Source organism: Chiloscyllium punctatum, chromosome 23, assembly GCF_047496795.1.
Source record: "Chiloscyllium punctatum isolate Juve2018m chromosome 23, sChiPun1.3, whole genome shotgun sequence".
Classification (NCBI taxonomy): Eukaryota; Metazoa; Chordata; class Chondrichthyes; order Orectolobiformes; family Hemiscylliidae; genus Chiloscyllium; species Chiloscyllium punctatum.
Window position 1 is genome coordinate 39,576,691 of NC_092761.1, and position 25,204 is coordinate 39,601,894.

The 25,204-nt window shown below is 43.1% G+C and overlaps 1 protein-coding gene and 1 pseudogene across 1 annotated transcript; one reads left to right on the plus strand and one right to left on the minus strand.

The window, feature by feature from the left end:
• Positions 1-10,526: 10,526 nt before the first annotated feature.
• On the minus strand, positions 10,527-22,874 carry LOC140493946 (endogenous retrovirus group 3 member 1 Env polyprotein-like). Its single transcript, XM_072592897.1, has 3 exons — positions 22,047-22,874; positions 10,640-12,383; positions 10,527-10,533 (listed from the first exon to the last, which is right to left on the minus strand). Exons 2-3 carry the CDS (start codon positions 12,202-12,204, stop codon positions 10,527-10,529), a joined length of 1,572 nt encoding a protein of 523 aa, XP_072448998.1. The 5' UTR covers positions 12,205-12,383; positions 22,047-22,874.
• Positions 19,532-20,172, plus strand: LOC140493947 (heat shock 70 kDa protein-like; annotated as a pseudogene).
• Positions 22,875-25,204: the final 2,330 nt, after the last annotated feature.

Sequence of the window (25,204 nt, forward strand, 5' to 3'; positions counted from 1 at the left end):
GCCAGATTCTGCTGTGTGATTGAGGTTAATTATTGATCTGTACCTGCCAGTTTCTGCTGTGTGAATGAGTTTAGTTATTGACTTGGACCTGCCAGTGTCTGCTGTGTGAATGAGTTTAATTATTGACCTGTACCTGCCAGTTTCTGCTGTGTGAATGAGTTTAATTATTGATCTGTACCTGCCAGTTTCTGCTGTGTGAATGAGGTTAATTATTGATCTGTCCCTGCCAGTTTCTGCTGTGTGAATGAGTTTAGTTATTGACCTGTTCCTGCCTGTGTCTACTGTGTGAATGAGTTTAATTATTGATCTGTACCTGCCAGTGTCTGCTGTGTGAATGAGTTTAATTAGAGACCTTTACCTGCCAGTTTCTGCTGTGTGAATGAATTTAATTATTGACCTGTACCTGCCCGTTTCTGCTGTGTGAATGAGGTTAATTATTGATCCATACCTGCCAGTTTCTCCTGTGAATGAGTTTAATTATTGACCTGTACCTGCCAGTTTCTGCTGTGTGAATGAGTTTAATTATTGATCTGTACCTGCCAGTTTCTGCTGTGTGAATGAGGTTAATTATTGATCTGTACCTTGCAGTTTCTGCTGTGTGAATGAGTTTAGTTATTGTCCTGTACCTGCCTGTGTCTGCTGTGTGAATGAGTTTAATTATTGACCTGTACCTGCCAGTTTCTGCTGTGTGAATGAGGTTAATTATTGATCCATACCTGCCAGTTTCTCCTGTGAATGAGTTTAATTATTGATCTGGACCTGCCAGTTTCTGCTGTGTGAATGAGTTTAATCATTGACCTTTACCTGCCAGAGTCTGCTGTGTGAATGAGTTTAATTATTGATCTGTACCTGCCAGTTTCTGCTGTGTGAATGAGTTTAATTATTGATCTGTACCTGCCAGTTTCTGCTGTGTGAATGAGTTTAATTGTTGATCTGTTTCTGCCAGCGTCTGCTGTGTGAATGAGTTTAATTATTGATCTGTACCTGCCAGTGTCTGCTGTGTGAATGAGTTTAATTATTGATCTGTACCTGCCAGTTTCTGCTGTGTGAAAGAGTTAAATATTGATCCATACCTGCCAGTTTCTGCTGTCTGAATGAGTTTAATTATTGATCTGTACCTGCCAGTTTCTGCTGTGTGAATGAGTTTAATTATTTTTCTGCACCTGCCAGTTTCTGTTGTGTGAATGAGTTTAATTATTGACCTGTACGTGCCAGTTTCTGCTGTGTGAATGAGTTTATTTTTTGATCTGTACCTGCCAGTGTCTGCTGTGTGAAAGAGTTTAATTATTGACCTGTACCTGCCAGTGTCTGCTGTGTGAATGAGTTTAATTGTTGATCTGTCCCTTCCAGTTTCTGCTTTGTGAATGAGTTTAATTATTGATCCATACCTGCCAGTTTCGGCTGTGTGAATGAGTTTAATTATTGACCTGTACCTACCAGTGTCTGCTGTGTGAATGACTTTAATTATTGATCCGTACTTGCCAGTTTCTGCTGTGTGCATGAGTTTAATTATTGACCTGTACCTGCCAGTTTCTGCTGTGCGAATGTGTTTAATTATTGACCTGTACCTGCCAGTTTCTGCTGTGTGAATGAGTTTAATTATTGATCCGTACCTGCCAGTGTCTGCTGTGTGAATGAGTTTAATTATTGATCCATACCTGCCCGTTTCTGCTGTGTGAATGAGTTTAATTATTGACCTGTACCTGCCAATGTCTGCTGTGTGAATGAATTTAATTATTGAGCCATACCTGCCAGTGTCTGCTGTGTGAATGAGTTTAATTATTGACCTGTACCTGCCAGTTTCTGCTGTGAATGAGTTTAATTATTGATCCGTACCTGGCAGTTTCTGCTGTGTGAATGAGTTTAATTATTGATCTGTACCTGCCAGTGTCTGCCGTGTGAATTAGTTTAATTATTGACCTATACCTGCCAGTGTCAGCTGTGTGAATGAGTTTAATTATTGATCTGTACCTGCCAGTTTCTGCTGTGTGAATGAGTTTAATTATTGACCTGTACCTGCCAGTGTCTGCTGTGTGAATGAGTTTAATTATTGATCGATACCTGCCAGTGTCTGCTGTGTCAATGAGTTTAATTATTGACCTGTACCTGCCAGTGTCTGCTGTGTCAATGAGTTTAATTATTGACCTGTACCTGCCAGTGTCTGCTGTGTGAATGAGTTTAATTATTGATCTGTACCTGCCAGTTTCTGCTGTGTGAATGAGTTTAGTTATTGACCTGTACCTGCCTTTGTCTGCTGTGTGAATGAGTTTAATTATTGATCTGTACCTGCCAGTTTCTGCTGTGTGAATGAGGTTAATTATTGATCTGTACCTGGCAGTGTCTGCTGTGTGAATGAGTTTAGTTATTGACCTGTACCTGCCAGTGTCTGCTGTGTGAATGAGTTTAATTATTGACCACTACCTGCCAGTTTCTGCTGTGTGAATGAGTTTAATTGTTGATCTGTACCTGCCAGCGTCTGTTGTGTGAATGAGGTTAGTTATTGGTGTGTACCTGCCAGTTTCTGCTATGGGAATGAGTTTAATTGTTGATCTGTATCTGCCAGCGTCTGCTGTGTGAATGAGTTTAATTATTGATCTGTACCTGCCAGTTTCTGCTGTGTGAATGAGTTTAATTATTGATCCATACCTGCCAGTTTCTGCTGTGTGAATGAGTTTAATCATTGACCTGTACCTGCCAGAGTCTGCTGTGTGAATGAGTTTTATTATTGATCCATACCTGCCAGTTTCTCCTGTGAATGATTTTAGTTATTGACCTCTACCTGCCAGTCTCTGCTGTGTGAATGAGTTTAATTATTGATCTGTACCTGCCAGTTTCTGCAGTGTGAATGAGTTTAATTATTGATCTGTACCTGCCAGTTTTTGCAGTGAGAATGAGTTTAATTGTTGATCTGTACCTGCCAGTTTCTGCTGTGTGAATGAGTTAAATATTGATCCATACCTGCCAGTTTCTGCTGTCTGAATGAGTTTAATTATTGACCTGTACGTGCCAGTTTCTGCTGTGTGAATGAGTTTAATTATTGATCTGTACCTGCCAGTTTCAGCTATGTGTATGAGTTTAATTCTTGATCCATACCTGCCAGTTTCTGCTTTCTAAATGAGTTTAATTATTGATCTGTACCTGCCAGTTTCTGCTGTTTGAATGAGTTTAATTATTTTTCTGTACCTGCCAGTTTCTGTTGTGTGAATGAGTTTAATTATTGACCTGTACGTGCCAGTTTCTGCTGTGTGAATGAGTTTATTTTTTGATCTGTACCTGCCAGTGTCTGCTGTGTGAAAGAGTTTAATTATTGACCTGTACCTGCCAGTGTCTGCTTTGTGAATGAGTTTAATTATTGATCCATACCTGCCAGTTTCGGCTGTGTGAATGAGTTTAATTATTCATCCATACCTGCCAGTGTCTGCTGTGAAAATGAGTTTAATTATTGACCTGTACCTGCCAGTGTCTGCTGTGAAAATGAGTTTAATTATTGATCTGTACCTGCCAGTTTCTGCTGTGTGAATGAGTTTAATTATTGATCTGTACCTGCCAGTTTCTGCTGTGTGAATCAGTTTAATTATTCATCCATACCTGCCAGTTTCTGCTGTGTGAATGAGTTTAATTATTGACCTGTACCTGCCAGTGTCTGCTGTGAAAATGAGTTTAATTATTGATCTGTACCTGCCAGTTTCTGCTGTGAATGAGTTCAATTATTCATCCATACCTGCCAGTTTCTGCTGTGTGAATGAGTTTAATTATTGACCTGTACCTGCCAGTGTCTGCTGTGAAAATGAGTTTAATTATTGATCTGTACCTGCCAGTCTCTGCTGTGTGAATGAGTTTAATAATTGATCTGTACCTGCCAGTTTCTGCTGTGTGAATGAGTTTAATTATTGATCTGTATCTTCCAGTGTCTGCTGTGTGAATGAGTTTAATTATTGCACTGTACCTGCCAGTGTCTGCTGTGTGAATGAGTTTAATTGTTGATCTGTACCTGCCAGTTTCTGCTGTGTGAATGAGTTTAATTATTGATCTGTACCTGCCAGTGTCTGCTGTGTGAATGAGTTTAATTGTTGATCTGTACCTGCCAGTTTCTGCTGTGTGAATGAGTTTAATTATTGATCTGTACCTGCCAGTGTCTGCTGTGTGAATGAGTTTAATTATTGCCCTGTACCTGCCAGTGTCTGCTGTGTGAATGAGTTTAATTGTTGATCTGTACCTGCCAGTTTCTGCTGTGTGAATGAGTTTAATTATTGACCTGTACCTGCCAGTTTCTGCTGTGTGAATGAGGTTAATTATTGATCCATACCTGCCAGTTTCTGCTGTGTGAATGAGTTCAATTATTGACCTGTACCTGCCAGTTTCTGCTGTGTAATTCAGTTTAATTATTTTTCTGTATCTGCCAGATTCTGCTGTGTGATTGAGGTTAATTATTGATCTGTACCTGCCAGTTTCTGCTGTGTGAATGAGTTTAGTTATTGACTTGTACCTGCCAGTGTCTGCTGTGTGAATGAGTTTAATTATTGACCTGTACCTGCCAGTTTCTGCTGTGTGAATGAGTTTAATTATTGATCTGTACCTGCCAGTTTCTGCTGTGTGAATGAGGTTAATTATTGATCTGTCCCTGCCAGTTTCTGCTGTGTGAATGAGTTTAGTTATTGACCTGTTCCTGCCTGTGTCTACTGTGTGAATGAGTTTAATTATTGATCTGTACCTGCCAGTGTCTGCTGTGTGAATGAGTTTAATTAGAGACCTTTACCTGCCAGTTTCTGCTGTGTGAATGAATTTAATTATTGACCTGTACCTGCCCGTTTCTGCTGTGTGAATGAGGTTAATTATTGATCCATACCTGCCAGTTTCTCCTGTGAATGAGTTTAATTATTGACCTGTACCTGCCAGTTTCTGCTGTGTGAATGAGTTTAATTATTGATCTGTACCTGCCAGTTTCTGCTGTGTGAATGAGGTTAATTATTGATCTGTACCTTGCAGTTTCTGCTGTGTGAATGAGTTTAGTTATTGTCCTGTACCTGCCTGTGTCTGCTGTGTGAATGAGTTTAATTATTGACCTGTACCTGCCAGTTTCTGCTGTGTGAATGAGGTTAATTATTGATCCATACCTGCCAGTTTCTCCTGTGAATGAGTTTAATTATTGATCTGGACCTGCCAGTTTCTGCTGTGTGAATGAGTTTAATCATTGACCTTTACCTGCCAGAGTCTGCTGTGTGAATGAGTTTAATTATTGATCTGTACCTGCCAGTTTCTGCTGTGTGAATGAGTTTAATTATTGATCTGTACCTGCCAGTTTCTGCTGTGTGAATGAGTTTAATTGTTGATCTGTTTCTGCCAGCGTCTGCTGTGTGAATGAGTTTAATTATTGATCTGTACCTGCCAGTGTCTGCTGTGTGAATGAGTTTAATTATTGATCTGTACCTGCCAGTTTCTGCTGTGTGAAAGAGTTAAATATTGATCCATACCTGCCAGTTTCTGCTGTCTGAATGAGTTTAATTATTGATCTGTACCTGCCAGTTTCTGCTGTGTGAATGAGTTTAATTATTTTTCTGCACCTGCCAGTTTCTGTTGTGTGAATGAGTTTAATTATTGACCTGTACGTGCCAGTTTCTGCTGTGTGAATGAGTTTATTTTTTGATCTGTACCTGCCAGTGTCTGCTGTGTGAAAGAGTTTAATTATTGACCTGTACCTGCCAGTGTCTGCTGTGTGAATGAGTTTAATTGTTGATCTGTCCCTTCCAGTTTCTGCTTTGTGAATGAGTTTAATTATTGATCCATACCTGCCAGTTTCGGCTGTGTGAATGAGTTTAATTATTGACCTGTACCTACCAGTGTCTGCTGTGTGAATGACTTTAATTATTGATCCGTACTTGCCAGTTTCTGCTGTGTGCATGAGTTTAATTATTGACCTGTACCTGCCAGTTTCTGCTGTGCGAATGTGTTTAATTATTGACCTGTACCTGCCAGTTTCTGCTGTGTGAATGAGTTTAATTATTGATCCGTACCTGCCAGTGTCTGCTGTGTGAATGAGTTTAATTATTGATCCATACCTGCCCGTTTCTGCTGTGTGAATGAGTTTAATTATTGACCTGTACCTGCCAATGTCTGCTGTGTGAATGAATTTAATTATTGAGCCATACCTGCCAGTGTCTGCTGTGTGAATGAGTTTAATTATTGACCTGTACCTGCCAGTTTCTGCTGTGAATGAGTTTAATTATTGATCCGTACCTGGCAGTTTCTGCTGTGTGAATGAGTTTAATTATTGATCTGTACCTGCCAGTGTCTGCCGTGTGAATTAGTTTAATTATTGACCTATACCTGCCAGTGTCAGCTGTGTGAATGAGTTTAATTATTGATCTGTACCTGCCAGTTTCTGCTGTGTGAATGAGTTTAATTATTGACCTGTACCTGCCAGTGTCTGCTGTGTGAATGAGTTTAATTATTGATCGATACCTGCCAGTGTCTGCTGTGTCAATGAGTTTAATTATTGACCTGTACCTGCCAGTGTCTGCTGTGTCAATGAGTTTAATTATTGACCTGTACCTGCCAGTGTCTGCTGTGTGAATGAGTTTAATTATTGATCTGTATCTTCCAGTGTCTGCTGTGTGAATGAGTTTAATTATTGCACTGTACCTGCCAGTGTCTGCTGTGTGAATGAGTTTAATTGTTGATCTGTACCTGCCAGTTTCTGCTGTGTGAATGAGTTTAATTATTGATCTGTACCTGCCAGTGTCTGCTGTGTGAATGAGTTTAATTGTTGATCTGTACCTGCCAGTTTCTGCTGGGTGAATGAGTTTAATTATTGATCTGTACCTGCCAGTGTCTGCTGTGTGAATGAGTTTAATTATTGCCCTGTACCTGCCAGTGTCTGCTGTGTGAATGAGTTTAATTGTTGATCTGTACCTGCCAGTTTCTGCTGTGTGAATGAGTTTAATTATTGACCTGTACCTGCCAGTTTCTGCTGTGTGAATGAGGTTAATTATTGATCCATACCTGCCAGTTTCTGCTGTGTGAATGAGTTCAATTATTGACCTGTACCTGCCAGTTTCTGCTGTGTAATTCAGTTTAATTATTTTTCTGTATCTGCCAGATTCTGCTGTGTGATTGAGGTTAATTATTGATCTGTACCTGCCAGTTTCTGCTGTGTGAATGAGTTTAGTTATTGACTTGGACCTGCCAGTGTCTGCTGTGTGAATGAGTTTAATTATTGACCTGTACCTGCCAGTTTCTGCTGTGTGAATGAGTTTAATTATTGATCTGTACCTGCCAGTTTCTGCTGTGTGAATGAGGTTAATTATTGATCTGTCCCTGCCAGTTTCTGCTGTGTGAATGAGTTTAGTTATTGACCTGTTCCTGCCTGTGTCTACTGTGTGAATGAGTTTAATTATTGATCTGTACCTGCCAGTGTCTGCTGTGTGAATGAGTTTAATTAGAGACCTTTACCTGCCAGTTTCTGCTGTGTGAATGAATTTAATTATTGACCTGTACCTGCCCGTTTCTGCTGTGTGAATGAGGTTAATTATTGATCCATACCTGCCAGTTTCTCCTGTGAATGAGTTTAATTATTGACCTGTACCTGCCAGTTTCTGCTGTGTGAATGAGTTTAATTATTGATCTGTACCTGCCAGTTTCTGCTGTGTGAATGAGGTTAATTATTGATCTGTACCTTGCAGTTTCTGCTGTGTGAATGAGTTTAGTTATTGTCCTGTACCTGCCTGTGTCTGCTGTGTGAATGAGTTTAATTATTGACCTGTACCTGCCAGTTTCTGCTGTGTGAATGAGGTTAATTATTGATCCATACCTGCCAGTTTCTCCTGTGAATGAGTTTAATTATTGATCTGGACCTGCCAGTTTCTGCTGTGTGAATGAGTTTAATCATTGACCTTTACCTGCCAGAGTCTGCTGTGTGAATGAGTTTAATTATTGATCTGTACCTGCCAGTTTCTGCTGTGTGAATGAGTTTAATTATTGATCTGTACCTGCCAGTTTCTGCTGTGTGAATGAGTTTAATTGTTGATCTGTTTCTGCCAGCGTCTGCTGTGTGAATGAGTTTAATTATTGATCTGTACCTGCCAGTGTCTGCTGTGTGAATGAGTTTAATTATTGATCTGTACCTGCCAGTTTCTGCTGTGTGAAAGAGTTAAATATTGATCCATACCTGCCAGTTTCTGCTGTCTGAATGAGTTTAATTATTGATCTGTACCTGCCAGTTTCTGCTGTGTGAATGAGTTTAATTATTTTTCTGCACCTGCCAGTTTCTGTTGTGTGAATGAGTTTAATTATTGACCTGTACGTGCCAGTTTCTGCTGTGTGAATGAGTTTATTTTTTGATCTGTACCTGCCAGTGTCTGCTGTGTGAAAGAGTTTAATTATTGACCTGTACCTGCCAGTGTCTGCTGTGTGAATGAGTTTAATTGTTGATCTGTCCCTTCCAGTTTCTGCTTTGTGAATGAGTTTAATTATTGATCCATACCTGCCAGTTTCGGCTGTGTGAATGAGTTTAATTATTGACCTGTACCTACCAGTGTCTGCTGTGTGAATGACTTTAATTATTGATCCGTACTTGCCAGTTTCTGCTGTGTGCATGAGTTTAATTATTGACCTGTACCTGCCAGTTTCTGCTGTGCGAATGTGTTTAATTATTGACCTGTACCTGCCAGTTTCTGCTGTGTGAATGAGTTTAATTATTGATCCGTACCTGCCAGTGTCTGCTGTGTGAATGAGTTTAATTATTGATCCATACCTGCCCGTTTCTGCTGTGTGAATGAGTTTAATTATTGACCTGTACCTGCCAATGTCTGCTGTGTGAATGAATTTAATTATTGAGCCATACCTGCCAGTGTCTGCTGTGTGAATGAGTTTAATTATTGACCTGTACCTGCCAGTTTCTGCTGTGAATGAGTTTAATTATTGATCCGTACCTGGCAGTTTCTGCTGTGTGAATGAGTTTAATTATTGATCTGTACCTGCCAGTGTCTGCCGTGTGAATTAGTTTAATTATTGACCTATACCTGCCAGTGTCAGCTGTGTGAATGAGTTTAATTATTGATCTGTACCTGCCAGTTTCTGCTGTGTGAATGAGTTTAATTATTGACCTGTACCTGCCAGTGTCTGCTGTGTGAATGAGTTTAATTATTGATCGATACCTGCCAGTGTCTGCTGTGTCAATGAGTTTAATTATTGACCTGTACCTGCCAGTGTCTGCTGTGTAAATGAGTTTAATTATTGATCTGTACCTGCCAGTTTCTGCTGTGTGAATGAGTTCAATTATTCATCCATACCTGCCAGTTTCTGCTGTGTGAATGAGTTTAATTATTGATCTGTACCTGCCAGTTTCTGCTGTGTGAATGAGTTTAATTATTCATCCATACCTGCAAGTTTCTGCTGCGTGAATCAGTTTAATTATTGATCCATACCTGCCAGTGTCTGCAGTGTGAATGAGTTTAATTATTGATCTGTACCTGCCAGTTTCTGCAGTGACTGAGTTTAATTATTGATCTGTACCTGCCAGTTTCTTCTGTGTGATTGAGTTTTATTTTTGATCCATACCTGCCTGTTTCTCCTGTGAATGATTTTAGTTATTGACCTCTACCTGCCAGTCTCTGCTGTGTGAATGAGTTTAATTATTGATCTGTACCTGCCAGTGTCTGCTGTGTGAATGAGTTTAATTATTGCCCTGTACCTGCCAGTGTCTGCTGTGTGAATGAGTTTAATTATTGTTCGAAACGAAAATCGCTTCTTAATAATCGCTCTCGACAAATTCAGGAAAACAAAGGTTTATTAGCAAGTCTGCAGAAATGGGCACCCTTCTGAGTAAAAGGCGCGCTGAGGCTTACAAAGTTTCTCATTATATACAGCACAAGTCCCTCCCCTCCTTGGTTCTAATGAGCCATGAGGTTCACATTCTTAAAAACATTATTATTCTCCAATTTGCACCCTTATCACAAAGTCTGCAACAAATGTCTCCAGACCCTCCCCTTCCTGGCTCTTAACGAGCCATGAGGTTCACATTCTTAAAAACATCATTCTTCTCCAATTTGCACCCTTATCACAAAGTCTGCAATAAATGCCTCCCATGTTCCTATAGGTGCTGTCTTTCTTCCCCTGTAGTCTTATCAGTCAAGGACTCATCCTTCCCTGCCTGTGTTTATGGTTTCATCAATCAAGGGCCTGTTTGTTTTTACTCTGCTCACAAACTGCATACACTATTTTAAACTATTTTACTTTTGAGTATACAAAATGTTTTAAAAAAGCAAAAGTCTAATGTTTTAGAAAAGAAGCAAAAGTTTTGTCTTTTATTATAGATCAGTCTGTGGTCTAGGCACATCTTAAAGTTTGCACCGAAATTACCTCTCACAATTCCACCCTTTTCTCTTTTTAAGATGTGCCTAGACCAAGATAAACCCCCCCTCCTTAAGGGCCCGGGAAATCTTTGGTCTTTCGCAGCAACATCACTTTAAGTTCCCGTGTCCCATGTTGTGGAAACACCACTGCCTGGAGTCGGGAAATATTTTTCTGAATTAGAAGCTGAATACAGGGAATTAGGCAGGGTAATACGAGAAGAAGAATCACAACCCCCCCAACCATCAGTAACGCCGTGTGCCACCAACTACCACCTAGGAGACCACCCCACAATCCGATGCCACTAAGAGGACGCCAAGATTGTACTGGCACATGGGCCAATTTCCGAATTTCATCGGAAATTTCCAAAACCGCTTTACCATTATCGTCAATTTCTAGGCAGCAGTTAGTCAGGTTAAACTTCCCGCACACGCCCCCCTCCGAGGCAAGTCGGTTTTGATATATAGCAGCCCTCATCTGATTCTGCTGCTTAGCCAGCAGCTCCAGGGCCAGGGCAGTCTGGTTAGTAATAACCTCTACGACTGCTTGGAGCCTGATAATACGATTTAACATATAGATAGGAGTACGGTATCCCCATGATCCGTCCTGTGCCCATGTAGCTGGCCCATAGTATTCAATAATCCGGGCCGGTGGCCACTCATCCCCCCAATCACCGACTTGGATATCCCTTGGCGACCTACGGAGGGAGTCAAAGAGTTTAATTCCCAAATCGTCGCCTTCCTTCCGTGGTAATAGGAAGAACGCAGGTCGTATTAGACCCAGGAAGCATACCCCAGCCCATCCCATGGGCAGTTTGGAGTATGCCTGATTACCGCATATCCAAAATAGGCCATCTGGAGCAGGCCCTCCCTGCCTCACAACGTTATCCCACAGCTCCTTCACCCCGGGGACGCCCTCATAAGGACCAGGACCACTGCAATTCCAGTAATCAGCCCCCAGCTTGTCAGAGGAGGAATCAGTACGTATTGGAACGCACGAGCCATGATCTCGGTTTGCAATGTACCAAGTAATATCCTCAGGCCACCATACTCGCGTGGTCGCATCCAATACATTCTGACAGGGACTAATCCCTACCTCCACGGTCCCCTTGCCTTCAATACAGAACTGGCCCTCAGGGCTATTTGTCAGTCTCCACCCCTGGCTTTTCCTTTCGTTGACATGAGTCCAAGTGGTTTGCAGCAATTCCCATATGTCTAAGCTTTGACCAGTCCACGGCCATTGTTCTGACATATGCGGCCCCCCACAAACCCAGCAATTGCTAACATTTAAAACAGTGGCTATTCTAGAGGTGAGATCAATAAACAGGTTTTGTGTAATATCAGGGAGTTCAATCTTTTCTTCTACCTGTTCGTATACAGATGGCACTTTAGAGAGCACGACCATTCTTTGACGGTCTTGCTCTTTTCCCAACCCCCGATCAGTGTTCTGTACCCTGGTCTCCTTGACTCTGTCAACCTGCTCTCTGAGCAACACGGAAGATGGGTCCCACCTTCCAGTTTTGCTAATACATACCCAGCGCTCATTTATAGGGCATCCACGGATTTTGCCACCGTATCCCTTATTATACACCTGATAATAGGGTCTTCCGCCCTCCCAACATTCATGGCGTGCACTCACATCATAACACCAATCGTCCACATAGGAATGGGACACAAATGATCCCGTGTAGATTCGAATCCCAAGTCTTACTATAGTTCGACATTTGTCACATCTCCCCTCACCCTCCCCCACATACAGGAGTAAACTGATCAATATCCCCACCAATACAGTCCAAGTAGAGTTCATTATTGCTGTCTTTTCAGTTTTACCACCAACGGCTTGTCCCCTTGCTCGCATGTCCAAGTGCTTTCTCCTTCAGGCGGAACAGGCCCCTTTATCCTCGACGCGTGGACCCACCCTTTTTCTTTCGTCCGAACAGCTGCTTCAGTTGTTAACAGAACCAGGAACGGTCCTTCCCACCGCGGCTGGAGCTTTTCGGCCTTCCAGGTCTTAACAAGTACCCAATCTCCGGAGTTCTGCAAAAGAACGGGATAAGGCCAGTAAATAGTTTCTGACAAATACATCTCCCCCTTGTAAAGTGGGACATCCATCAACCTTACTCCAATATGGTAATCCAAACAGCATTTCATCGTCTCATACTTCAGGATGCGAGAGTCTGTTAACCAGCGGTGAGCCTTCTGAGCCAGTATGGCACTAACCGAATGTGGGGAATATACTGTGATCCTTCCTCCAAAGGTAAGTTTTCGGGCCTCTTCCACTAACATTGCCGTAGCTGCCACTGCTTGTATACAGGTCGGCCATCCACATGAGACAGGATCTAACATTTTTGACAAAAATGCAACTGGCTGACGTTTCCCTGCCCGCAGCTGGGTAAGCACGCCCTGGGCAATTCCGCCGGCGCTATTGACATATAACTGGAACGGTTCCTTCAGGGTGGGTAAAGCTAATACCGGAGCTCGGATCAGTTTACTTTTAATAATATTAAATCGCTGCTCCTCCTCATCTGACCAGTCCACCTTTTGTCCTTCTTGTCCCAGTTTGTCGTACAAGAATTTTACTAAAGTGGTGTAACTTTCAATCCATATCCGGCAATATCCTACTAGCCCCAGGAATTGTCTGATTTCCTTCTTCGTCCTGGGTATTGGCATACCCGTAATCCCTGATATTCGTTCTGGCGTGATACGGCGATGCCCCTTACTGACTTGATGGCCCAGATATCTTACTACTTGCTCCACAAACTGGAGTTTTGTCCTGGAGACTCGTAGGCCCTGTTTCCCCAGGAAGTTCAGCAGGGCAACGGTGTCTGCCCGTACCTCCTCCTCTCTTGGTCCTGAGAGCAAGAGATCATCGACATATTGGAGCAATTGATTCTCCGCGTTACACCGAAATCCTAAGATCTGCTCCAGTATTTGTCCAAACAAGTTGGGTGACTCCGTGAATCCCTGCGGCAAGACTGTCCATCTTAACTGTCGCTTTTGTCCTGTGGAGGGACTCTCCCATTCAAAGGCAAAAAGGTTCCGTCTTTCTTCGTCAAGGGGGCAACTCCAGAAGGCATCCTTCAGATCTATTACGCTGAACCATTCATGTTCGGGGGAAATTTTACTCATTAACGTGTAGGGATTGGGTACCACCGGGTACCTAGCCTGGACTACTTCATTCAACCCCCGCAAGTCTTGCACCAGCCTATATGTCCCATCCGGCTTCCTCACAGGGAGTATTGGAGTATTGAAAGGGGACATATATTCCTCCAGTAGTCCATCTGTGATTAATCTTTCTATCACAGGTTGTAACCCCTCCCGTCCTTCCATAGCAATCGGGTACTGTTTCCTTCTTACGGGGCCTCTTCCTGGTAACATGGTGATTTGGAGAGGTTTGATGTTTAAACCCCCTCTGTTCCCTTCTCGGTACCATACTTCCGGGTATATTTGTTGATCATCTTCTTCGGTGAGGGCGAACAATCTTACCACCATTTCCCCGTTACTTGGTACCGTTCCGATCCCTAGTTTGACCTGCAAGTCTCTTCCTAACAAATTAAACCCCGCCGATGGCAGTAGAAGGAGGTCTCGTTTAGTAGTTCTGTCTTCATACCCAATTTCCACGTCCTCCACCACTGGGACTTGTAATTTCTGTCCTCCAATTCCAGATATCCCCATAACTTTTCCTCCTGCTCGGGTGCCGGGGGGTATTTGGATTATACTTGATCTTTCGGCTCCCGAGTCCACCATAAATGTGATCTCCGATCCTTGGGGTCCTACTTTCAAGTTTACCAGGGGTTCCTGTCTATAGTCCTTTTGCCCCAAGGGTAGGAACCCCCGACCTCCCTAATCTTCCTCCATCAGGGCGTACGACCGCACTTCCCGCTTGTAGCGGGGGCACTCCCGTTTAAAATGTCCCTCTTCATTACAGTAGTAACATCTGAGTATCCTCCTCGTTTCCCTGTCGCGGTCTCGCGCTCCTCCACTCTTCCTTTGTTCCGGCCATGGTTCTCTTTTCCTCTGCTCTTGCCACGACTCTCCCCTTTCCTGTTTCTGCCACGGCTCCCCATTTTCCCTCCTTCCAGCTGTCACTTGTTGCACCGTTTGCATCATTATCTTTGTCGCCTTCTTCTGCTTCTCATCGTCCCTTCTCACAAACACCTTTTAAGCGTCCCGTAGTAGTTCACTTAGAGATTTACTATCCCAATCATCCATTTTCTCTAACTTCTTTCGTATGTCCGGCCAGGCTTTTGATACAAACTCTACCCGTATGAGTTGTTGCCCCACGTCCGTCTCAGGGTCCACCCCAGCGAACTGCTGCAAGTTCTTCCTAATCCTGTCTAGGAAGTCCGTAGGGGTCTCCTCCGGGTTTTGATGATTACCAAAGGCCTTGGTAAAATTGTGCCCCTTCGGGGCTGCCTGTCTTATTCCTTTTATCCAATATTCCCGCATGTCTCTCATGTTGCGCCGTCCTTCCTCCGTGTTCTTATTCCACTCGGGGTCGGTGAGGGGAAACTTCTGCTCCCCTCCTTCTCCCCCCTCTTTCTCCCAGACCAAGAGCGCAGCTTGTCGTATCATCTGACGTTCCTGGCTAGAGAACAATGTTTTCATGATGGAACATATCTCTTCCCACGTGTAAGTATTCGGACCCAGGAACTGATCTAATTGTTCAGCCAGGCCCATGGGGTCCTCTAGTAGACCCTTCATCTCCCTCCTGAAATTTCGTACTTCAGTACTCGTCAAGGGAACGTTCACATATCCCGTCCTTCCTTCCTCGCCCCCCATGGGCACTTCCTGGAGTGGATTCATTATTGCAATTGAGGTAGGGTTTTGTCCGTGACCCCTTCCAGCTCGAGATCTGGTCTGTACCCCTGAGGTAGCCTGTGATTCCCCCCATTGTCTTCCCCTTCCTCTGACTCGTCGTCACCCGAAGGAACATTTTGTGGGGCAGACGGGGTCACGTAGGGCGGTGGTAAGTGATCTAAAGGTTCCCATTCTTTCTGCCTTCTCGAGTCTTCATTAGTTGCCTGCATTTGGCAAGATATCGTAACCGGTAGCCAACAAAAGGCATAATCACTTTCTTCCAGATTATCATCAGGTTTTGAATTGACATATAAAATGAGAGCTTGCCGGACCCAGTCTTCGTCAGTACCGAAGCTAGGCCACCACACTGAGTCGCCCTGAATAGGTTTCTGGGACCACTTTTCACAGTATTTTACCATCTTCCTTCTAGATTTTCCTTTTCTCCCACCCTGATTCCAATTATTTAACATTCTTCCTAACGGACTATCGTCAGGTACCCCGGGGTATGTGTCATTGTCCCTGTTTAAGCCTACCCTTCCCTTAATCGCTTTGGATCCCCTATTTCCCATTGCCGAGGACTTTGCATTTCTCGTATTATCCCGTGATAATCTATCACAATTTAGCCAATTCCCGGACCTTCAGTCCCGTGATCGCCCAGGTTCCTTTGCAGGCACCCCCGGTCTTTGGATTCCTGTGTCCTACGTCTCTGTGACACAGATCACAGGCACCCCGTAGGTCCACGTTCCTCCTCAAACACGGTCTCTGCAAAATCCCTCACAGGCGAGCCCCGGCCTCTAGATACCTGAGTCCCACGTCTCTGTAGAAAAATCCACAGGCACCCCGTAGGTCCCCAGGTCTCCGGAAACACGGTCCCCGCAAGTTTTTTCTTACCTGGGTTCGGTGCACCGAAATTACTTGATCGTTAACCGTCCCCACTGCCTCGGCTACACCCCTCCTTTGTTTTCCTGAGCCTCCCGGGTATCACTCGCTCAAGCCGCGCGGGGCGACAAGCAAGGAATCAGGGACTGCCGAAATCGGCAGGGTGCACCTTCTCCGATGTCCTTCCTCAGCTCCCCTTGCGGCCGGAGTGTTGACCGGATGAGCCCCCAAGTTGTTAGAAACGAAAATCGCTTCTTAATAATCGCTCTAGACAAATTCAGGAAAACAAAGGTTTATTAGCAAGTCTGCAGAAATGGGCACCCTTCTGAGTAAAAGGCGCGCTGAGGCTTACAAAGTTTCTCATTATATACAGCACAAGTCCCTCCCCTCCTTGGTTCTAACGAGCCATGAGGTTCACATTCTTAAAAACATTATTATTCTCCAATTTGCACCCTTATCACAAAGTCTGCAACAAATGTCTCCAGACCCTCCCCTTCCTGGCTCTTAACGAGCCATGAGGTTCACATTCTTAAAAACATCATTCTTCTCCAATTTGCACCCTTATCACAAAGTCTGCAATAAATGCCTCCCATGTTCCTATAGGTGCTGTCTTTCTTCCCCTGTAGTCTTATCAGTCAAGGACTCATCCTTCCCTGCCTGTGTTTATGGTTTCATCAATCAAGGGCCTGTTTGTTTTTACTCTGCTCACAAACTGCATACACTATTTTAAACTATTTTACTTTTGAGTATACAAAATGTTTTAAAAAAGCAAAAGTCTAATGTTTTAGAAAAGAAGCAAAAGTTTTGTCTTTTATTATAGATCAGTCTGTGGTCTAGGCACATCTTAAAGTTTGCACCGAAATTACCTCTCACAATTATTGATCTGTACCTGCCAGTTTCTGCTGTGTGTTAGAAACGAAAATCGCTTCTTAATAATCGCTCTAGACAAATTCAGGAAAACAAAGTTTTATTAGCAAGTCTGCAGAGTCAGGCACCCTTCTGAGTAAAAGGCGCGCTGAGGCTTACAAAGTTTCTCATTATATACAGTACAAATCCCTCCCCTCCTTGGCTCTAACAAGCCATGAGGTTCACATTCTTAAAAACATCATTATTCTTCGATTTACACCCTTATCACAAAGTCTGCAACAAATGTCTCCAGACCCTCCCCTCCCTGGCTCTAACGAGCCATGAGGTTCACATTCTTAAAAACATCATTATTCTTTGATTTGCACCCTTATCACAAAGTCTTCAGAGTCTCCAAAGTTGTTTCTCTCACCCTGCAGTATTATCAGTCAAGGCCTCATTCTTCCCTGCCTGTGTTAATGGTTTCATCAATCAAGGGCCTGTTTGTTTTTACTCTGCTCACAAATTGTCAGCATTCTGCACAATTTAAACTATTCTACTTTTGAGTATACAAAATGTTTTAGAAAAGAAACAAAAGTTTTGTCTTTTATTATAGATCAGTCTGTGGTCCAGGCACATCTTAAAGTTTAAACCGAAATTACCTCTCACAATTCCACCCTTTTCTTTCTTTAAGATGTGCCTGACCAATATAGCCCCCCCTCCTCAAGGGCCCGGGAAATCCTTGGTCTTTCGCAGCAACATCACTTTAAGTTCACGCGTCCCATGTTGTGGAACCACCACTGCCTGGAGTCGGGAAATATTTTTCTGAATTAAAAACTGAATACAGGGGGTTAGGCAGGGTAGTACGAGAAGAAGAATCATGCCCCCCCCCAACCACCAGCAACGCCGTGCGCCACCAGCTACCACCTAGGAGACCATCCCACCATCCGATGCCACTAAGAGGACGCCAAGATTGTACTGGCACATGGGCCAATTTCCGAATTTCATCGGAAATTTTCAAAACCGCTTTACCATTGTCGTCAATTTCTAGACAGCAGTTAGTCAGGTTAAACTTCCCGCACACACCCCCCTCCGAGGCCAACAGATAATCCAAGGCAAGTCGGTTTTGATATATAGCAGCCCTCATCTGATCCTGCTGCTTAGCCAGCAACTCCAGGGCCAGGGCAGTCCGGTTAGTAATAACCTCTACGACTGCTTGGAGCCTGATAATTCGATTTAACATATAGATAGGAGTACGATATCCCCATGATCCGTCCTGTGCCCATGTAGCTGGCCCGTAGTATTCAATAATCCGGGCCGGTGGCCACTCATCCCCCCAATCACCGACTTGGATATCCCTTGGTGACCTACGGAGGGAGTCAAAGAGTTTAATCCCCAAATCATCGCCTTCCTCCCGGGGTAATAGGAAGAACGCAGGTCGTATTAGACCCAGGAAGCATACCCCAGCCCATCCCATGGGCAGTTTGGAGCATGCCCGATTACCGCATATCCAAAATAGGCCATCTGGAGCAGGCCCCCCCTGTTTCGCAACTTTATTCCACACCTCTTTTACCCCAGGAATGCCCTCATAAGGGCCGGAGCCGCTACAATTCCAAAACCGAGAGTCATCACCCAGCCTCACACAATTGCGGTTCTCCTGTTTTGCAATGTACCATGTGATATCCTTAGGCCACCAGACTTGTGTGGTTGCATTCAACACACTCTGACAGGGGCTGATACCCACCTCAATCTTCCCTTTCCCTTCAACACACAACTGGCCTTCCGGGCTGTTAGTCAGTCTCCACCTCTGTCCTTTTCTTTCGTTGACATGTGTCCAATTATACTGATGTAACTCCCATATATCTAAGCTATGACCAGACCACGGCCATTGTTCAGTCATATGCGGCCCCCCACAAACCCAGCAATTGCTAATATTTAACACGGTGGCTATCCTAGACGTAAGATCAATAAACAGGTTCTGTGTTACATCGGGAAGTTTGATCTCCTCTTCTACCTCCTTGTATATAGACGGCACCTTGGAGACAACGACCGTCCTTTGACGGTCCTGCTCTTTCTCTAACTTCCGTACAGTATTCTGTACTCTGGTCTCCCTGACTCTGTCCACATGTTCCTTGAGCAACATGGAGGGTAGGCCCCACTGCCCAGCTTTGTTAACACACACCCAGTGGTCATTTTTAGGGCATCCACGGACTTTGCCACCGTATCCTTTATTATATACCTGATAATAGGGTCTCCCATCCTCCCAACATTCATGGCGTGCACTCACATCGTAACACCTATCGTCCACATAGGAATGGGACACAAATGATCCCGAGTAGATTCGAATCCCAAGTCTTACTGTAGGTCGACATTTGTCACATCTCCCCTCACTCTCCCCCACATACAGGAGTAAATTGATCAATATCCCCACCAATACAGTCCAAGTAGAGTTCATAATTGCTGTCTTTTCAGTTTTACCACCAACGGCTTGTCCCCTTGCTCGCATGTCCAAGTACTTTCTCCTTCAGACGGAACAGGCCCCTTTATCCTCGATGCGTGGACCCACCCTTTTTCTTTCGTCCGAACAGCTGCTTCAGTTGTTAACAGAACCAGGAACGGTCCTTCCCACCACGGATGGAGCTTTTCGGCCTTCCAGGTCTTAACAAGTACCCAGTCTCCGGGCTCCACCTTATGCAAGAGGAAGTCGAGCGGCGGAGTCTGAGCCAGGAGACCTTTCCTCCGGAGTTCTCTTGGGCAAATTTGACCTCAGTGGGATCCCTCCTGCGCCACGTGGTGTACCACAGATTGAGGTCACCTTTGATATTGACGCAAATGGCATCTTGAATGTCTCTGCTGTGGACAAGAGCACTGGCAAAGAGAGCAAAATCACCATCACCAATAACAAGGGCAGGTTGAGTAAGGAGGAGATCGAGAGGATAGTGCAGGAAGCGGAGAGGTACAAAGGTCAGGATGATATGCAGCGTGAGAAAATTACAGCCAAGAATTCCCTGGAGTCGTACGCATTTAACATGAAGAGTTCAGTGGAGGAAGAGAAAACGAAAGGCAAGATCAGTGAGGAAGATAAGAACAAAGTCATCGAAAAGTGTAACCAGGCCATCTCCTGGCTGGAGGCAAACCAAACAGCAGAGAAGGAGGACTTTGAGCAGCAGTTGAAAGATTTGAAAAAAAAATATGCAAGCCCATCATTGCCAAACTTTACCAGGGAGGTATGCCCGAAGGGCCATTCTCAGAACAAGTCAGAAAGGACCCTTCTGGTGGACCAACAATTGAAGAGGTTGATTGAAACTTTAACTCTCTTCAAAGTAATATCATTTTCAGTTGGTCTCTCTTCTCCACCATTCCATCCCCCCACCTCCCTGAAATTGCAACAGTCCTTTAGAATTTCTCGGGGCTTCTGTAAACCCAGTTGATTTGGACATTTGCACAGTTAGGTAAATGATGGCCTACATTTCTGAAGTTTGGGTGTTTGAATGGTAGCAATTAAACGTGTCAATGGTGAATTTTTCTGCAAACTGTTTCCTGTATGTTTTATACATTGAGTAGTTTACACCCTTTTAGCTGCTAATGGAGTTCTTTCTCAGTTTTCTGCACACTACAAGAATGCACCGTATGATTCAGAAATTCAGTCAGTTGTCACTAATCCTGAGAAGTTATTGTTTAGACAGGTTATACTTACAGTTAAGCAAGCCAGCTATCCTTTCTGTCATGTAGTTGGAACAGTGTTCCCTGATAATAAATAGTATACAACAGAGATTCTATTTTCATACAGACCACAAGAAGGTGGTGTTATAACAATTGGCAGCCTTTGCAGACTTAATTTGTATGCAATTATTGGGGAAAGTAATCACAATTAAATATCTTTGGTGGAAAATGCATAACATCCGAGCAGTGGCTATCAATAATACAATTTCTCTCCGTGCACAACCAATTTTCAGATGATGTCCTTTGTGTTCTCCAAAAGCTTGTTTAACCATTTGAATCATTAAGTGGATAGGACCAATTTTCATGCATTGTGTGTCTGTTGCTGTCATAAATGTTTTTTTGTTTGCAGCAAAATTTAAGTTTTTTTTTGATACCTTCCAGACATTGATTCTCTCACAATCTTTTCCATTTTTATGACTTTTCTTTCAACTCTGTCTGTTTTTTTTTTCCCTTGGTTAATCATTCTTTGATATTCCCTTCCTGGAATCATTTTTCCTCACTGAGGAAACTGGGAGTCATGAACTATTTTCATAAAAGTGTGCAGTTGTTCATTAGTTGTCTTTTCTATTAAACTTCTTTCTGAGTCCACTCCAGTTAACTCTGCACAATGCCTACCTTCTTCGAGTTTATAGCACAGTTGTTTTCAACCCAAGTTTCTTACTCTTAACATGAATGCTAACTTCTATCATATTATGGTCACTGTAACCTTTAGAGTTTATTTTTACTTTGTGATCATGTATTAAACCTTCCTCAGTATATATTATCAGACGCAAAATAGCTTGATTCCCATTTGGATGTAGAACATATGATTCTAGAAAAGTGTCCTTCTGACTTCCTTAGGCAACTTGATTTTCCCAATCTACATGAAAATTAAAATCACCAGTGATAAATATACTGCCTGTTTTTTTACACACCTTATTTTCTCCCTGAACTATTCTGTCCCAAAGAAAGCTACTGTTGATGGGTCTGTGGACAACTCCCAGCAGCATCTTTACCCATTATTTTTATAAGCTCCCACTTATATGGATTTTACAACATATGTTTCAAAGATCATTTCCTGCTACTTATACTTATTCTATCTACAAATAACAAAACATACCCCAGCCCATCCCTTAATCGCCTTAGATCCCTTATTTCCCATTGCCGAGGACTTCGTAATTTTCCCGTGATAATCTATCACAATTTAGCCAATTCCCGGACCTTCAGTCCCGTGATCGCCCAGGTTCCTTTGCAGGCACCCCCGGTCTTTGGATTCCTGTGTCCTACGTCTCTGTGACACAGATCACAGGCACCCCGTAGGTACACGTTCCTCCTCAAACACGGTCTCTGCAAAATCCCTCACAGGCAAGCCCCGGTCTCTAGATACCTGAGTCCCACGTCTCTGTAGAAAAATCCACAGGCACCCCGTAGGTCCCCAGGCCTCCGGAAACACGGTCCCCGCAAGTTTTTTCTTACCTGGGTTCGGTGCACCGAAATTACTCGATCGTTAACCGTCCCCACTGCCTCGGCCACACCCCTCCTTTGTTTTCCTGAGCCTCCCGGATATCACTCGCTCAAGCCGCGCGGGGCGACAAGCAAGGAATCAGGGACTGCTGAAATCAGCAGGGTGCACCTTCTCCGATGTCCTTCCTCAGCTCCCCCCGCGGCCGGAGTGTTGATCCCGGACGACGAGCCCCCAAGTTGTTAGAAACGAAAATCGCTTCTTAATAATCGCTCTAGACAAATTCAGGAAAACAAAGTTTTATTAGCAAGTCTGCAGAGTCGGGCACCCTTCTGAGTAAAAGGCGCGCTGAGGCTTACAAAGTTTCTCATTATATACAGTACAAATCCCTCCCCTCCTTGGCTCTAACAAGCCATGAGGTTCACATTCTTAAAAACATCATTATTCTTCGATTTACACCCTTATCACAAAGTCTGCAACAAATGTCTCCAGACCCTCCCCTCCCTGGCTCTAACGAGCCATGAGGTTCACATTCTTAAAAACATCATTATTCTTTGATTTGCACCCTTATCACAAAGTCTTCAGAGTCTCCAAAGTTGTTTCTCTCACCCTGCAGTATTATCAGTCAAGGCCTCATTCTTCCCTGCCTGTGTTAATGGTTTCATCAATCAAGGGCCTGTTTGTTTTTACTCTGCTCACAAATTGTCAGCATTCTGCACAATTTAAACTATTCTACTTTTGAGTATACAAAATGTTTTAGAAAAGAAACAAAAGTTTTGTCTTTTATTATAGATCAGTCTGTGGTCCAGGCACATCTTAAAGTTTAAACCGAAATTACCTCTCACATGTGTGAATGAGTTTAATTGTTGATCTGTACCTGCCAGCGTCTGCTGTGTGAATGTGTGAGTGCTCTTATGAACATCATTGTCATCATCAATTTTTTTTGTCTATTTCTGCAATGTGAGTGAGTGTAGGTATCAATCTGTACTTGTCTGTTTCTACTAGTGTAACAAATTAGCTTAATTCTCTGCCAGCCACTAATATTCTCTGTTACTGTGTGATTCATTCAGTGATAGTGGTTGTTCAGGTTTTGAAGCTGGGTCTTAATTTCTTCTGCATTTTGTGATTTAAGAATTGACGGTGGTTTGGGGGATTGGGCGTGGGGGAGCTGGTGGTGGAGGCTTCATGGTAGGAGAATGTATATTTACCAGATACTAGTCCTGTCTTTCCATGTGGGATTTCAGTTTAGTTTTCTGTATGAACTCTGCAAAAACACACTGAACCTATGTGATTGACAGAATAGGTATGCTCCAGCATTTCTCTTTTCCACGAGGCTTAATTTAATTGTGCTCAGTCTCTTTTTAATATTATGTGTGCAGAGTACAGTAGTCTATATCAGCCACTGCTGGGCACTGAAGGAATCTAACATTTAGCACAATTTGAGAGTTTCTTCATTTTGTATCCAATGTCACTTGTATTTCTGTTTGAATGGAGGAGACTTTGTTTTTTTTTGGCACGTCCTTTGGTCCATTTAACAACAAAGTCTCATTTCAGTCATTTTTGTATGAGAAGTGTCCTGCTTTTGAATCCCTACTTCTCTGGAAACAAATTAAATTGCAACATTTGTTTCAGTCTGAAATTTGGCCTGCTTTCTAATTCCTCCAATTTGTTGAAAGCAGCATTTGTTCCATCTCCAATCAAAATCATGGTGAGATATTCGGAAGAGTAATTAACCTGCAATTCAAATTGGGCTAATTTACTGGAATTCATTCGACATCATGCAGTATTTTCTCTTGCAGTGAACAATGAGAATTTACTTTCTGATCAAGCTGATACCATGCATGTAAATCCTATAGGAAGTGCATTCATATACTCAGACTGAAGTATCTCGCACACACCCTGTCCTGTTTAACAATTTTAATGAAAGTCTAGCCGTCAACCATGTGACCTTTGTGGCTTGTGATGTTATATTCTTTTGGACGAGGCAAGAGAAAAAAGAAAATGGAAACATAGAAAAGAGTAATTTTGTATGTTTTATTTTCAGTTTTTTTCTTTTAACCCGGCAGTATTTGCACATTATTCTGTACTCACTGTGCACTGACAACATCTCATTACACTCTTTGTTGTGTCAAGAAATCATCAGTTTCCATCCAGCCCTGAAATACATGAAAAAGTAGAATAACTGGCACATTCTGCAACTGTTTGATCTTCTGCGTGAATGCAGAATTAATTTTGTTTGTTCCATGTTCTTGCACGGTTTGTACACTTTTTTGGAATTAATTCTCCATCCATCAGTATGCGCTATTTAATGGGACCGTGGGATTCAGTTTATTGTCAACGAGTCACACTTATCATTATTAAACTCCATTTGCTATTTTTTGGTCCACTTCCCCAGGCTGATCAAAATCCTGCTGCAATTTCAGATGATCTTCCTCACTGTCCACAATACCGCCTGTTTGGTGACACCTGCAAACTACATGCCTTGTACATTCTATCCAAATCATTGATATAGACGACAAACAGTAATGGGCCGGCACCGACCCCTGAGGCACTTCAATAGTCACAGGCCTCCAGTCTGACAAGTATCCTCCCACTATTACCTTCCACTTTCTACAATCATGTGAACTATGTAACCAATTTCACACATTCTAATATGTCCAACACTTCCTCTATTATGAAATAGACTGTACCCACTAACTTACCGAAGTTCCCAAGTCTTCATGTTTGTTTCTATGGTAAATACAGTGGAGAAATATTCATTGAGGTCCTTGTCCATCGCCTGCAGTTCTACACATGCATGTCCACTTTGTTCCTTGAGGGGCCCAATTTTCTCCCTCTAGATATTGTTTTCCTTTAATATACTTAAAGAACCTCATTGGATTCACTCTAATCTTCTCAGCCAAAGCTATTTCACGTCCCCTTTTTGCCTGCCTGATTTCCTTCTTCAGTGAACTCCTGTATCTCCTTCATACATTCCCTGATCCCTGATGCCTGTACTGGACCCGTGCCTGCTTCTTTTTTCTGGTCAAAGCCTCAATATCTCTTGTCATCCAGGGTTCCTTCTCCTGCCAACCTTGCCCTTCACCCTCATAGGAACATACAGACCTTGAACTCTAGCTATCTCACTTTTAAAGGCCTCCCACTTGCTGGAGATCCTTTTGCCCGCAAACAA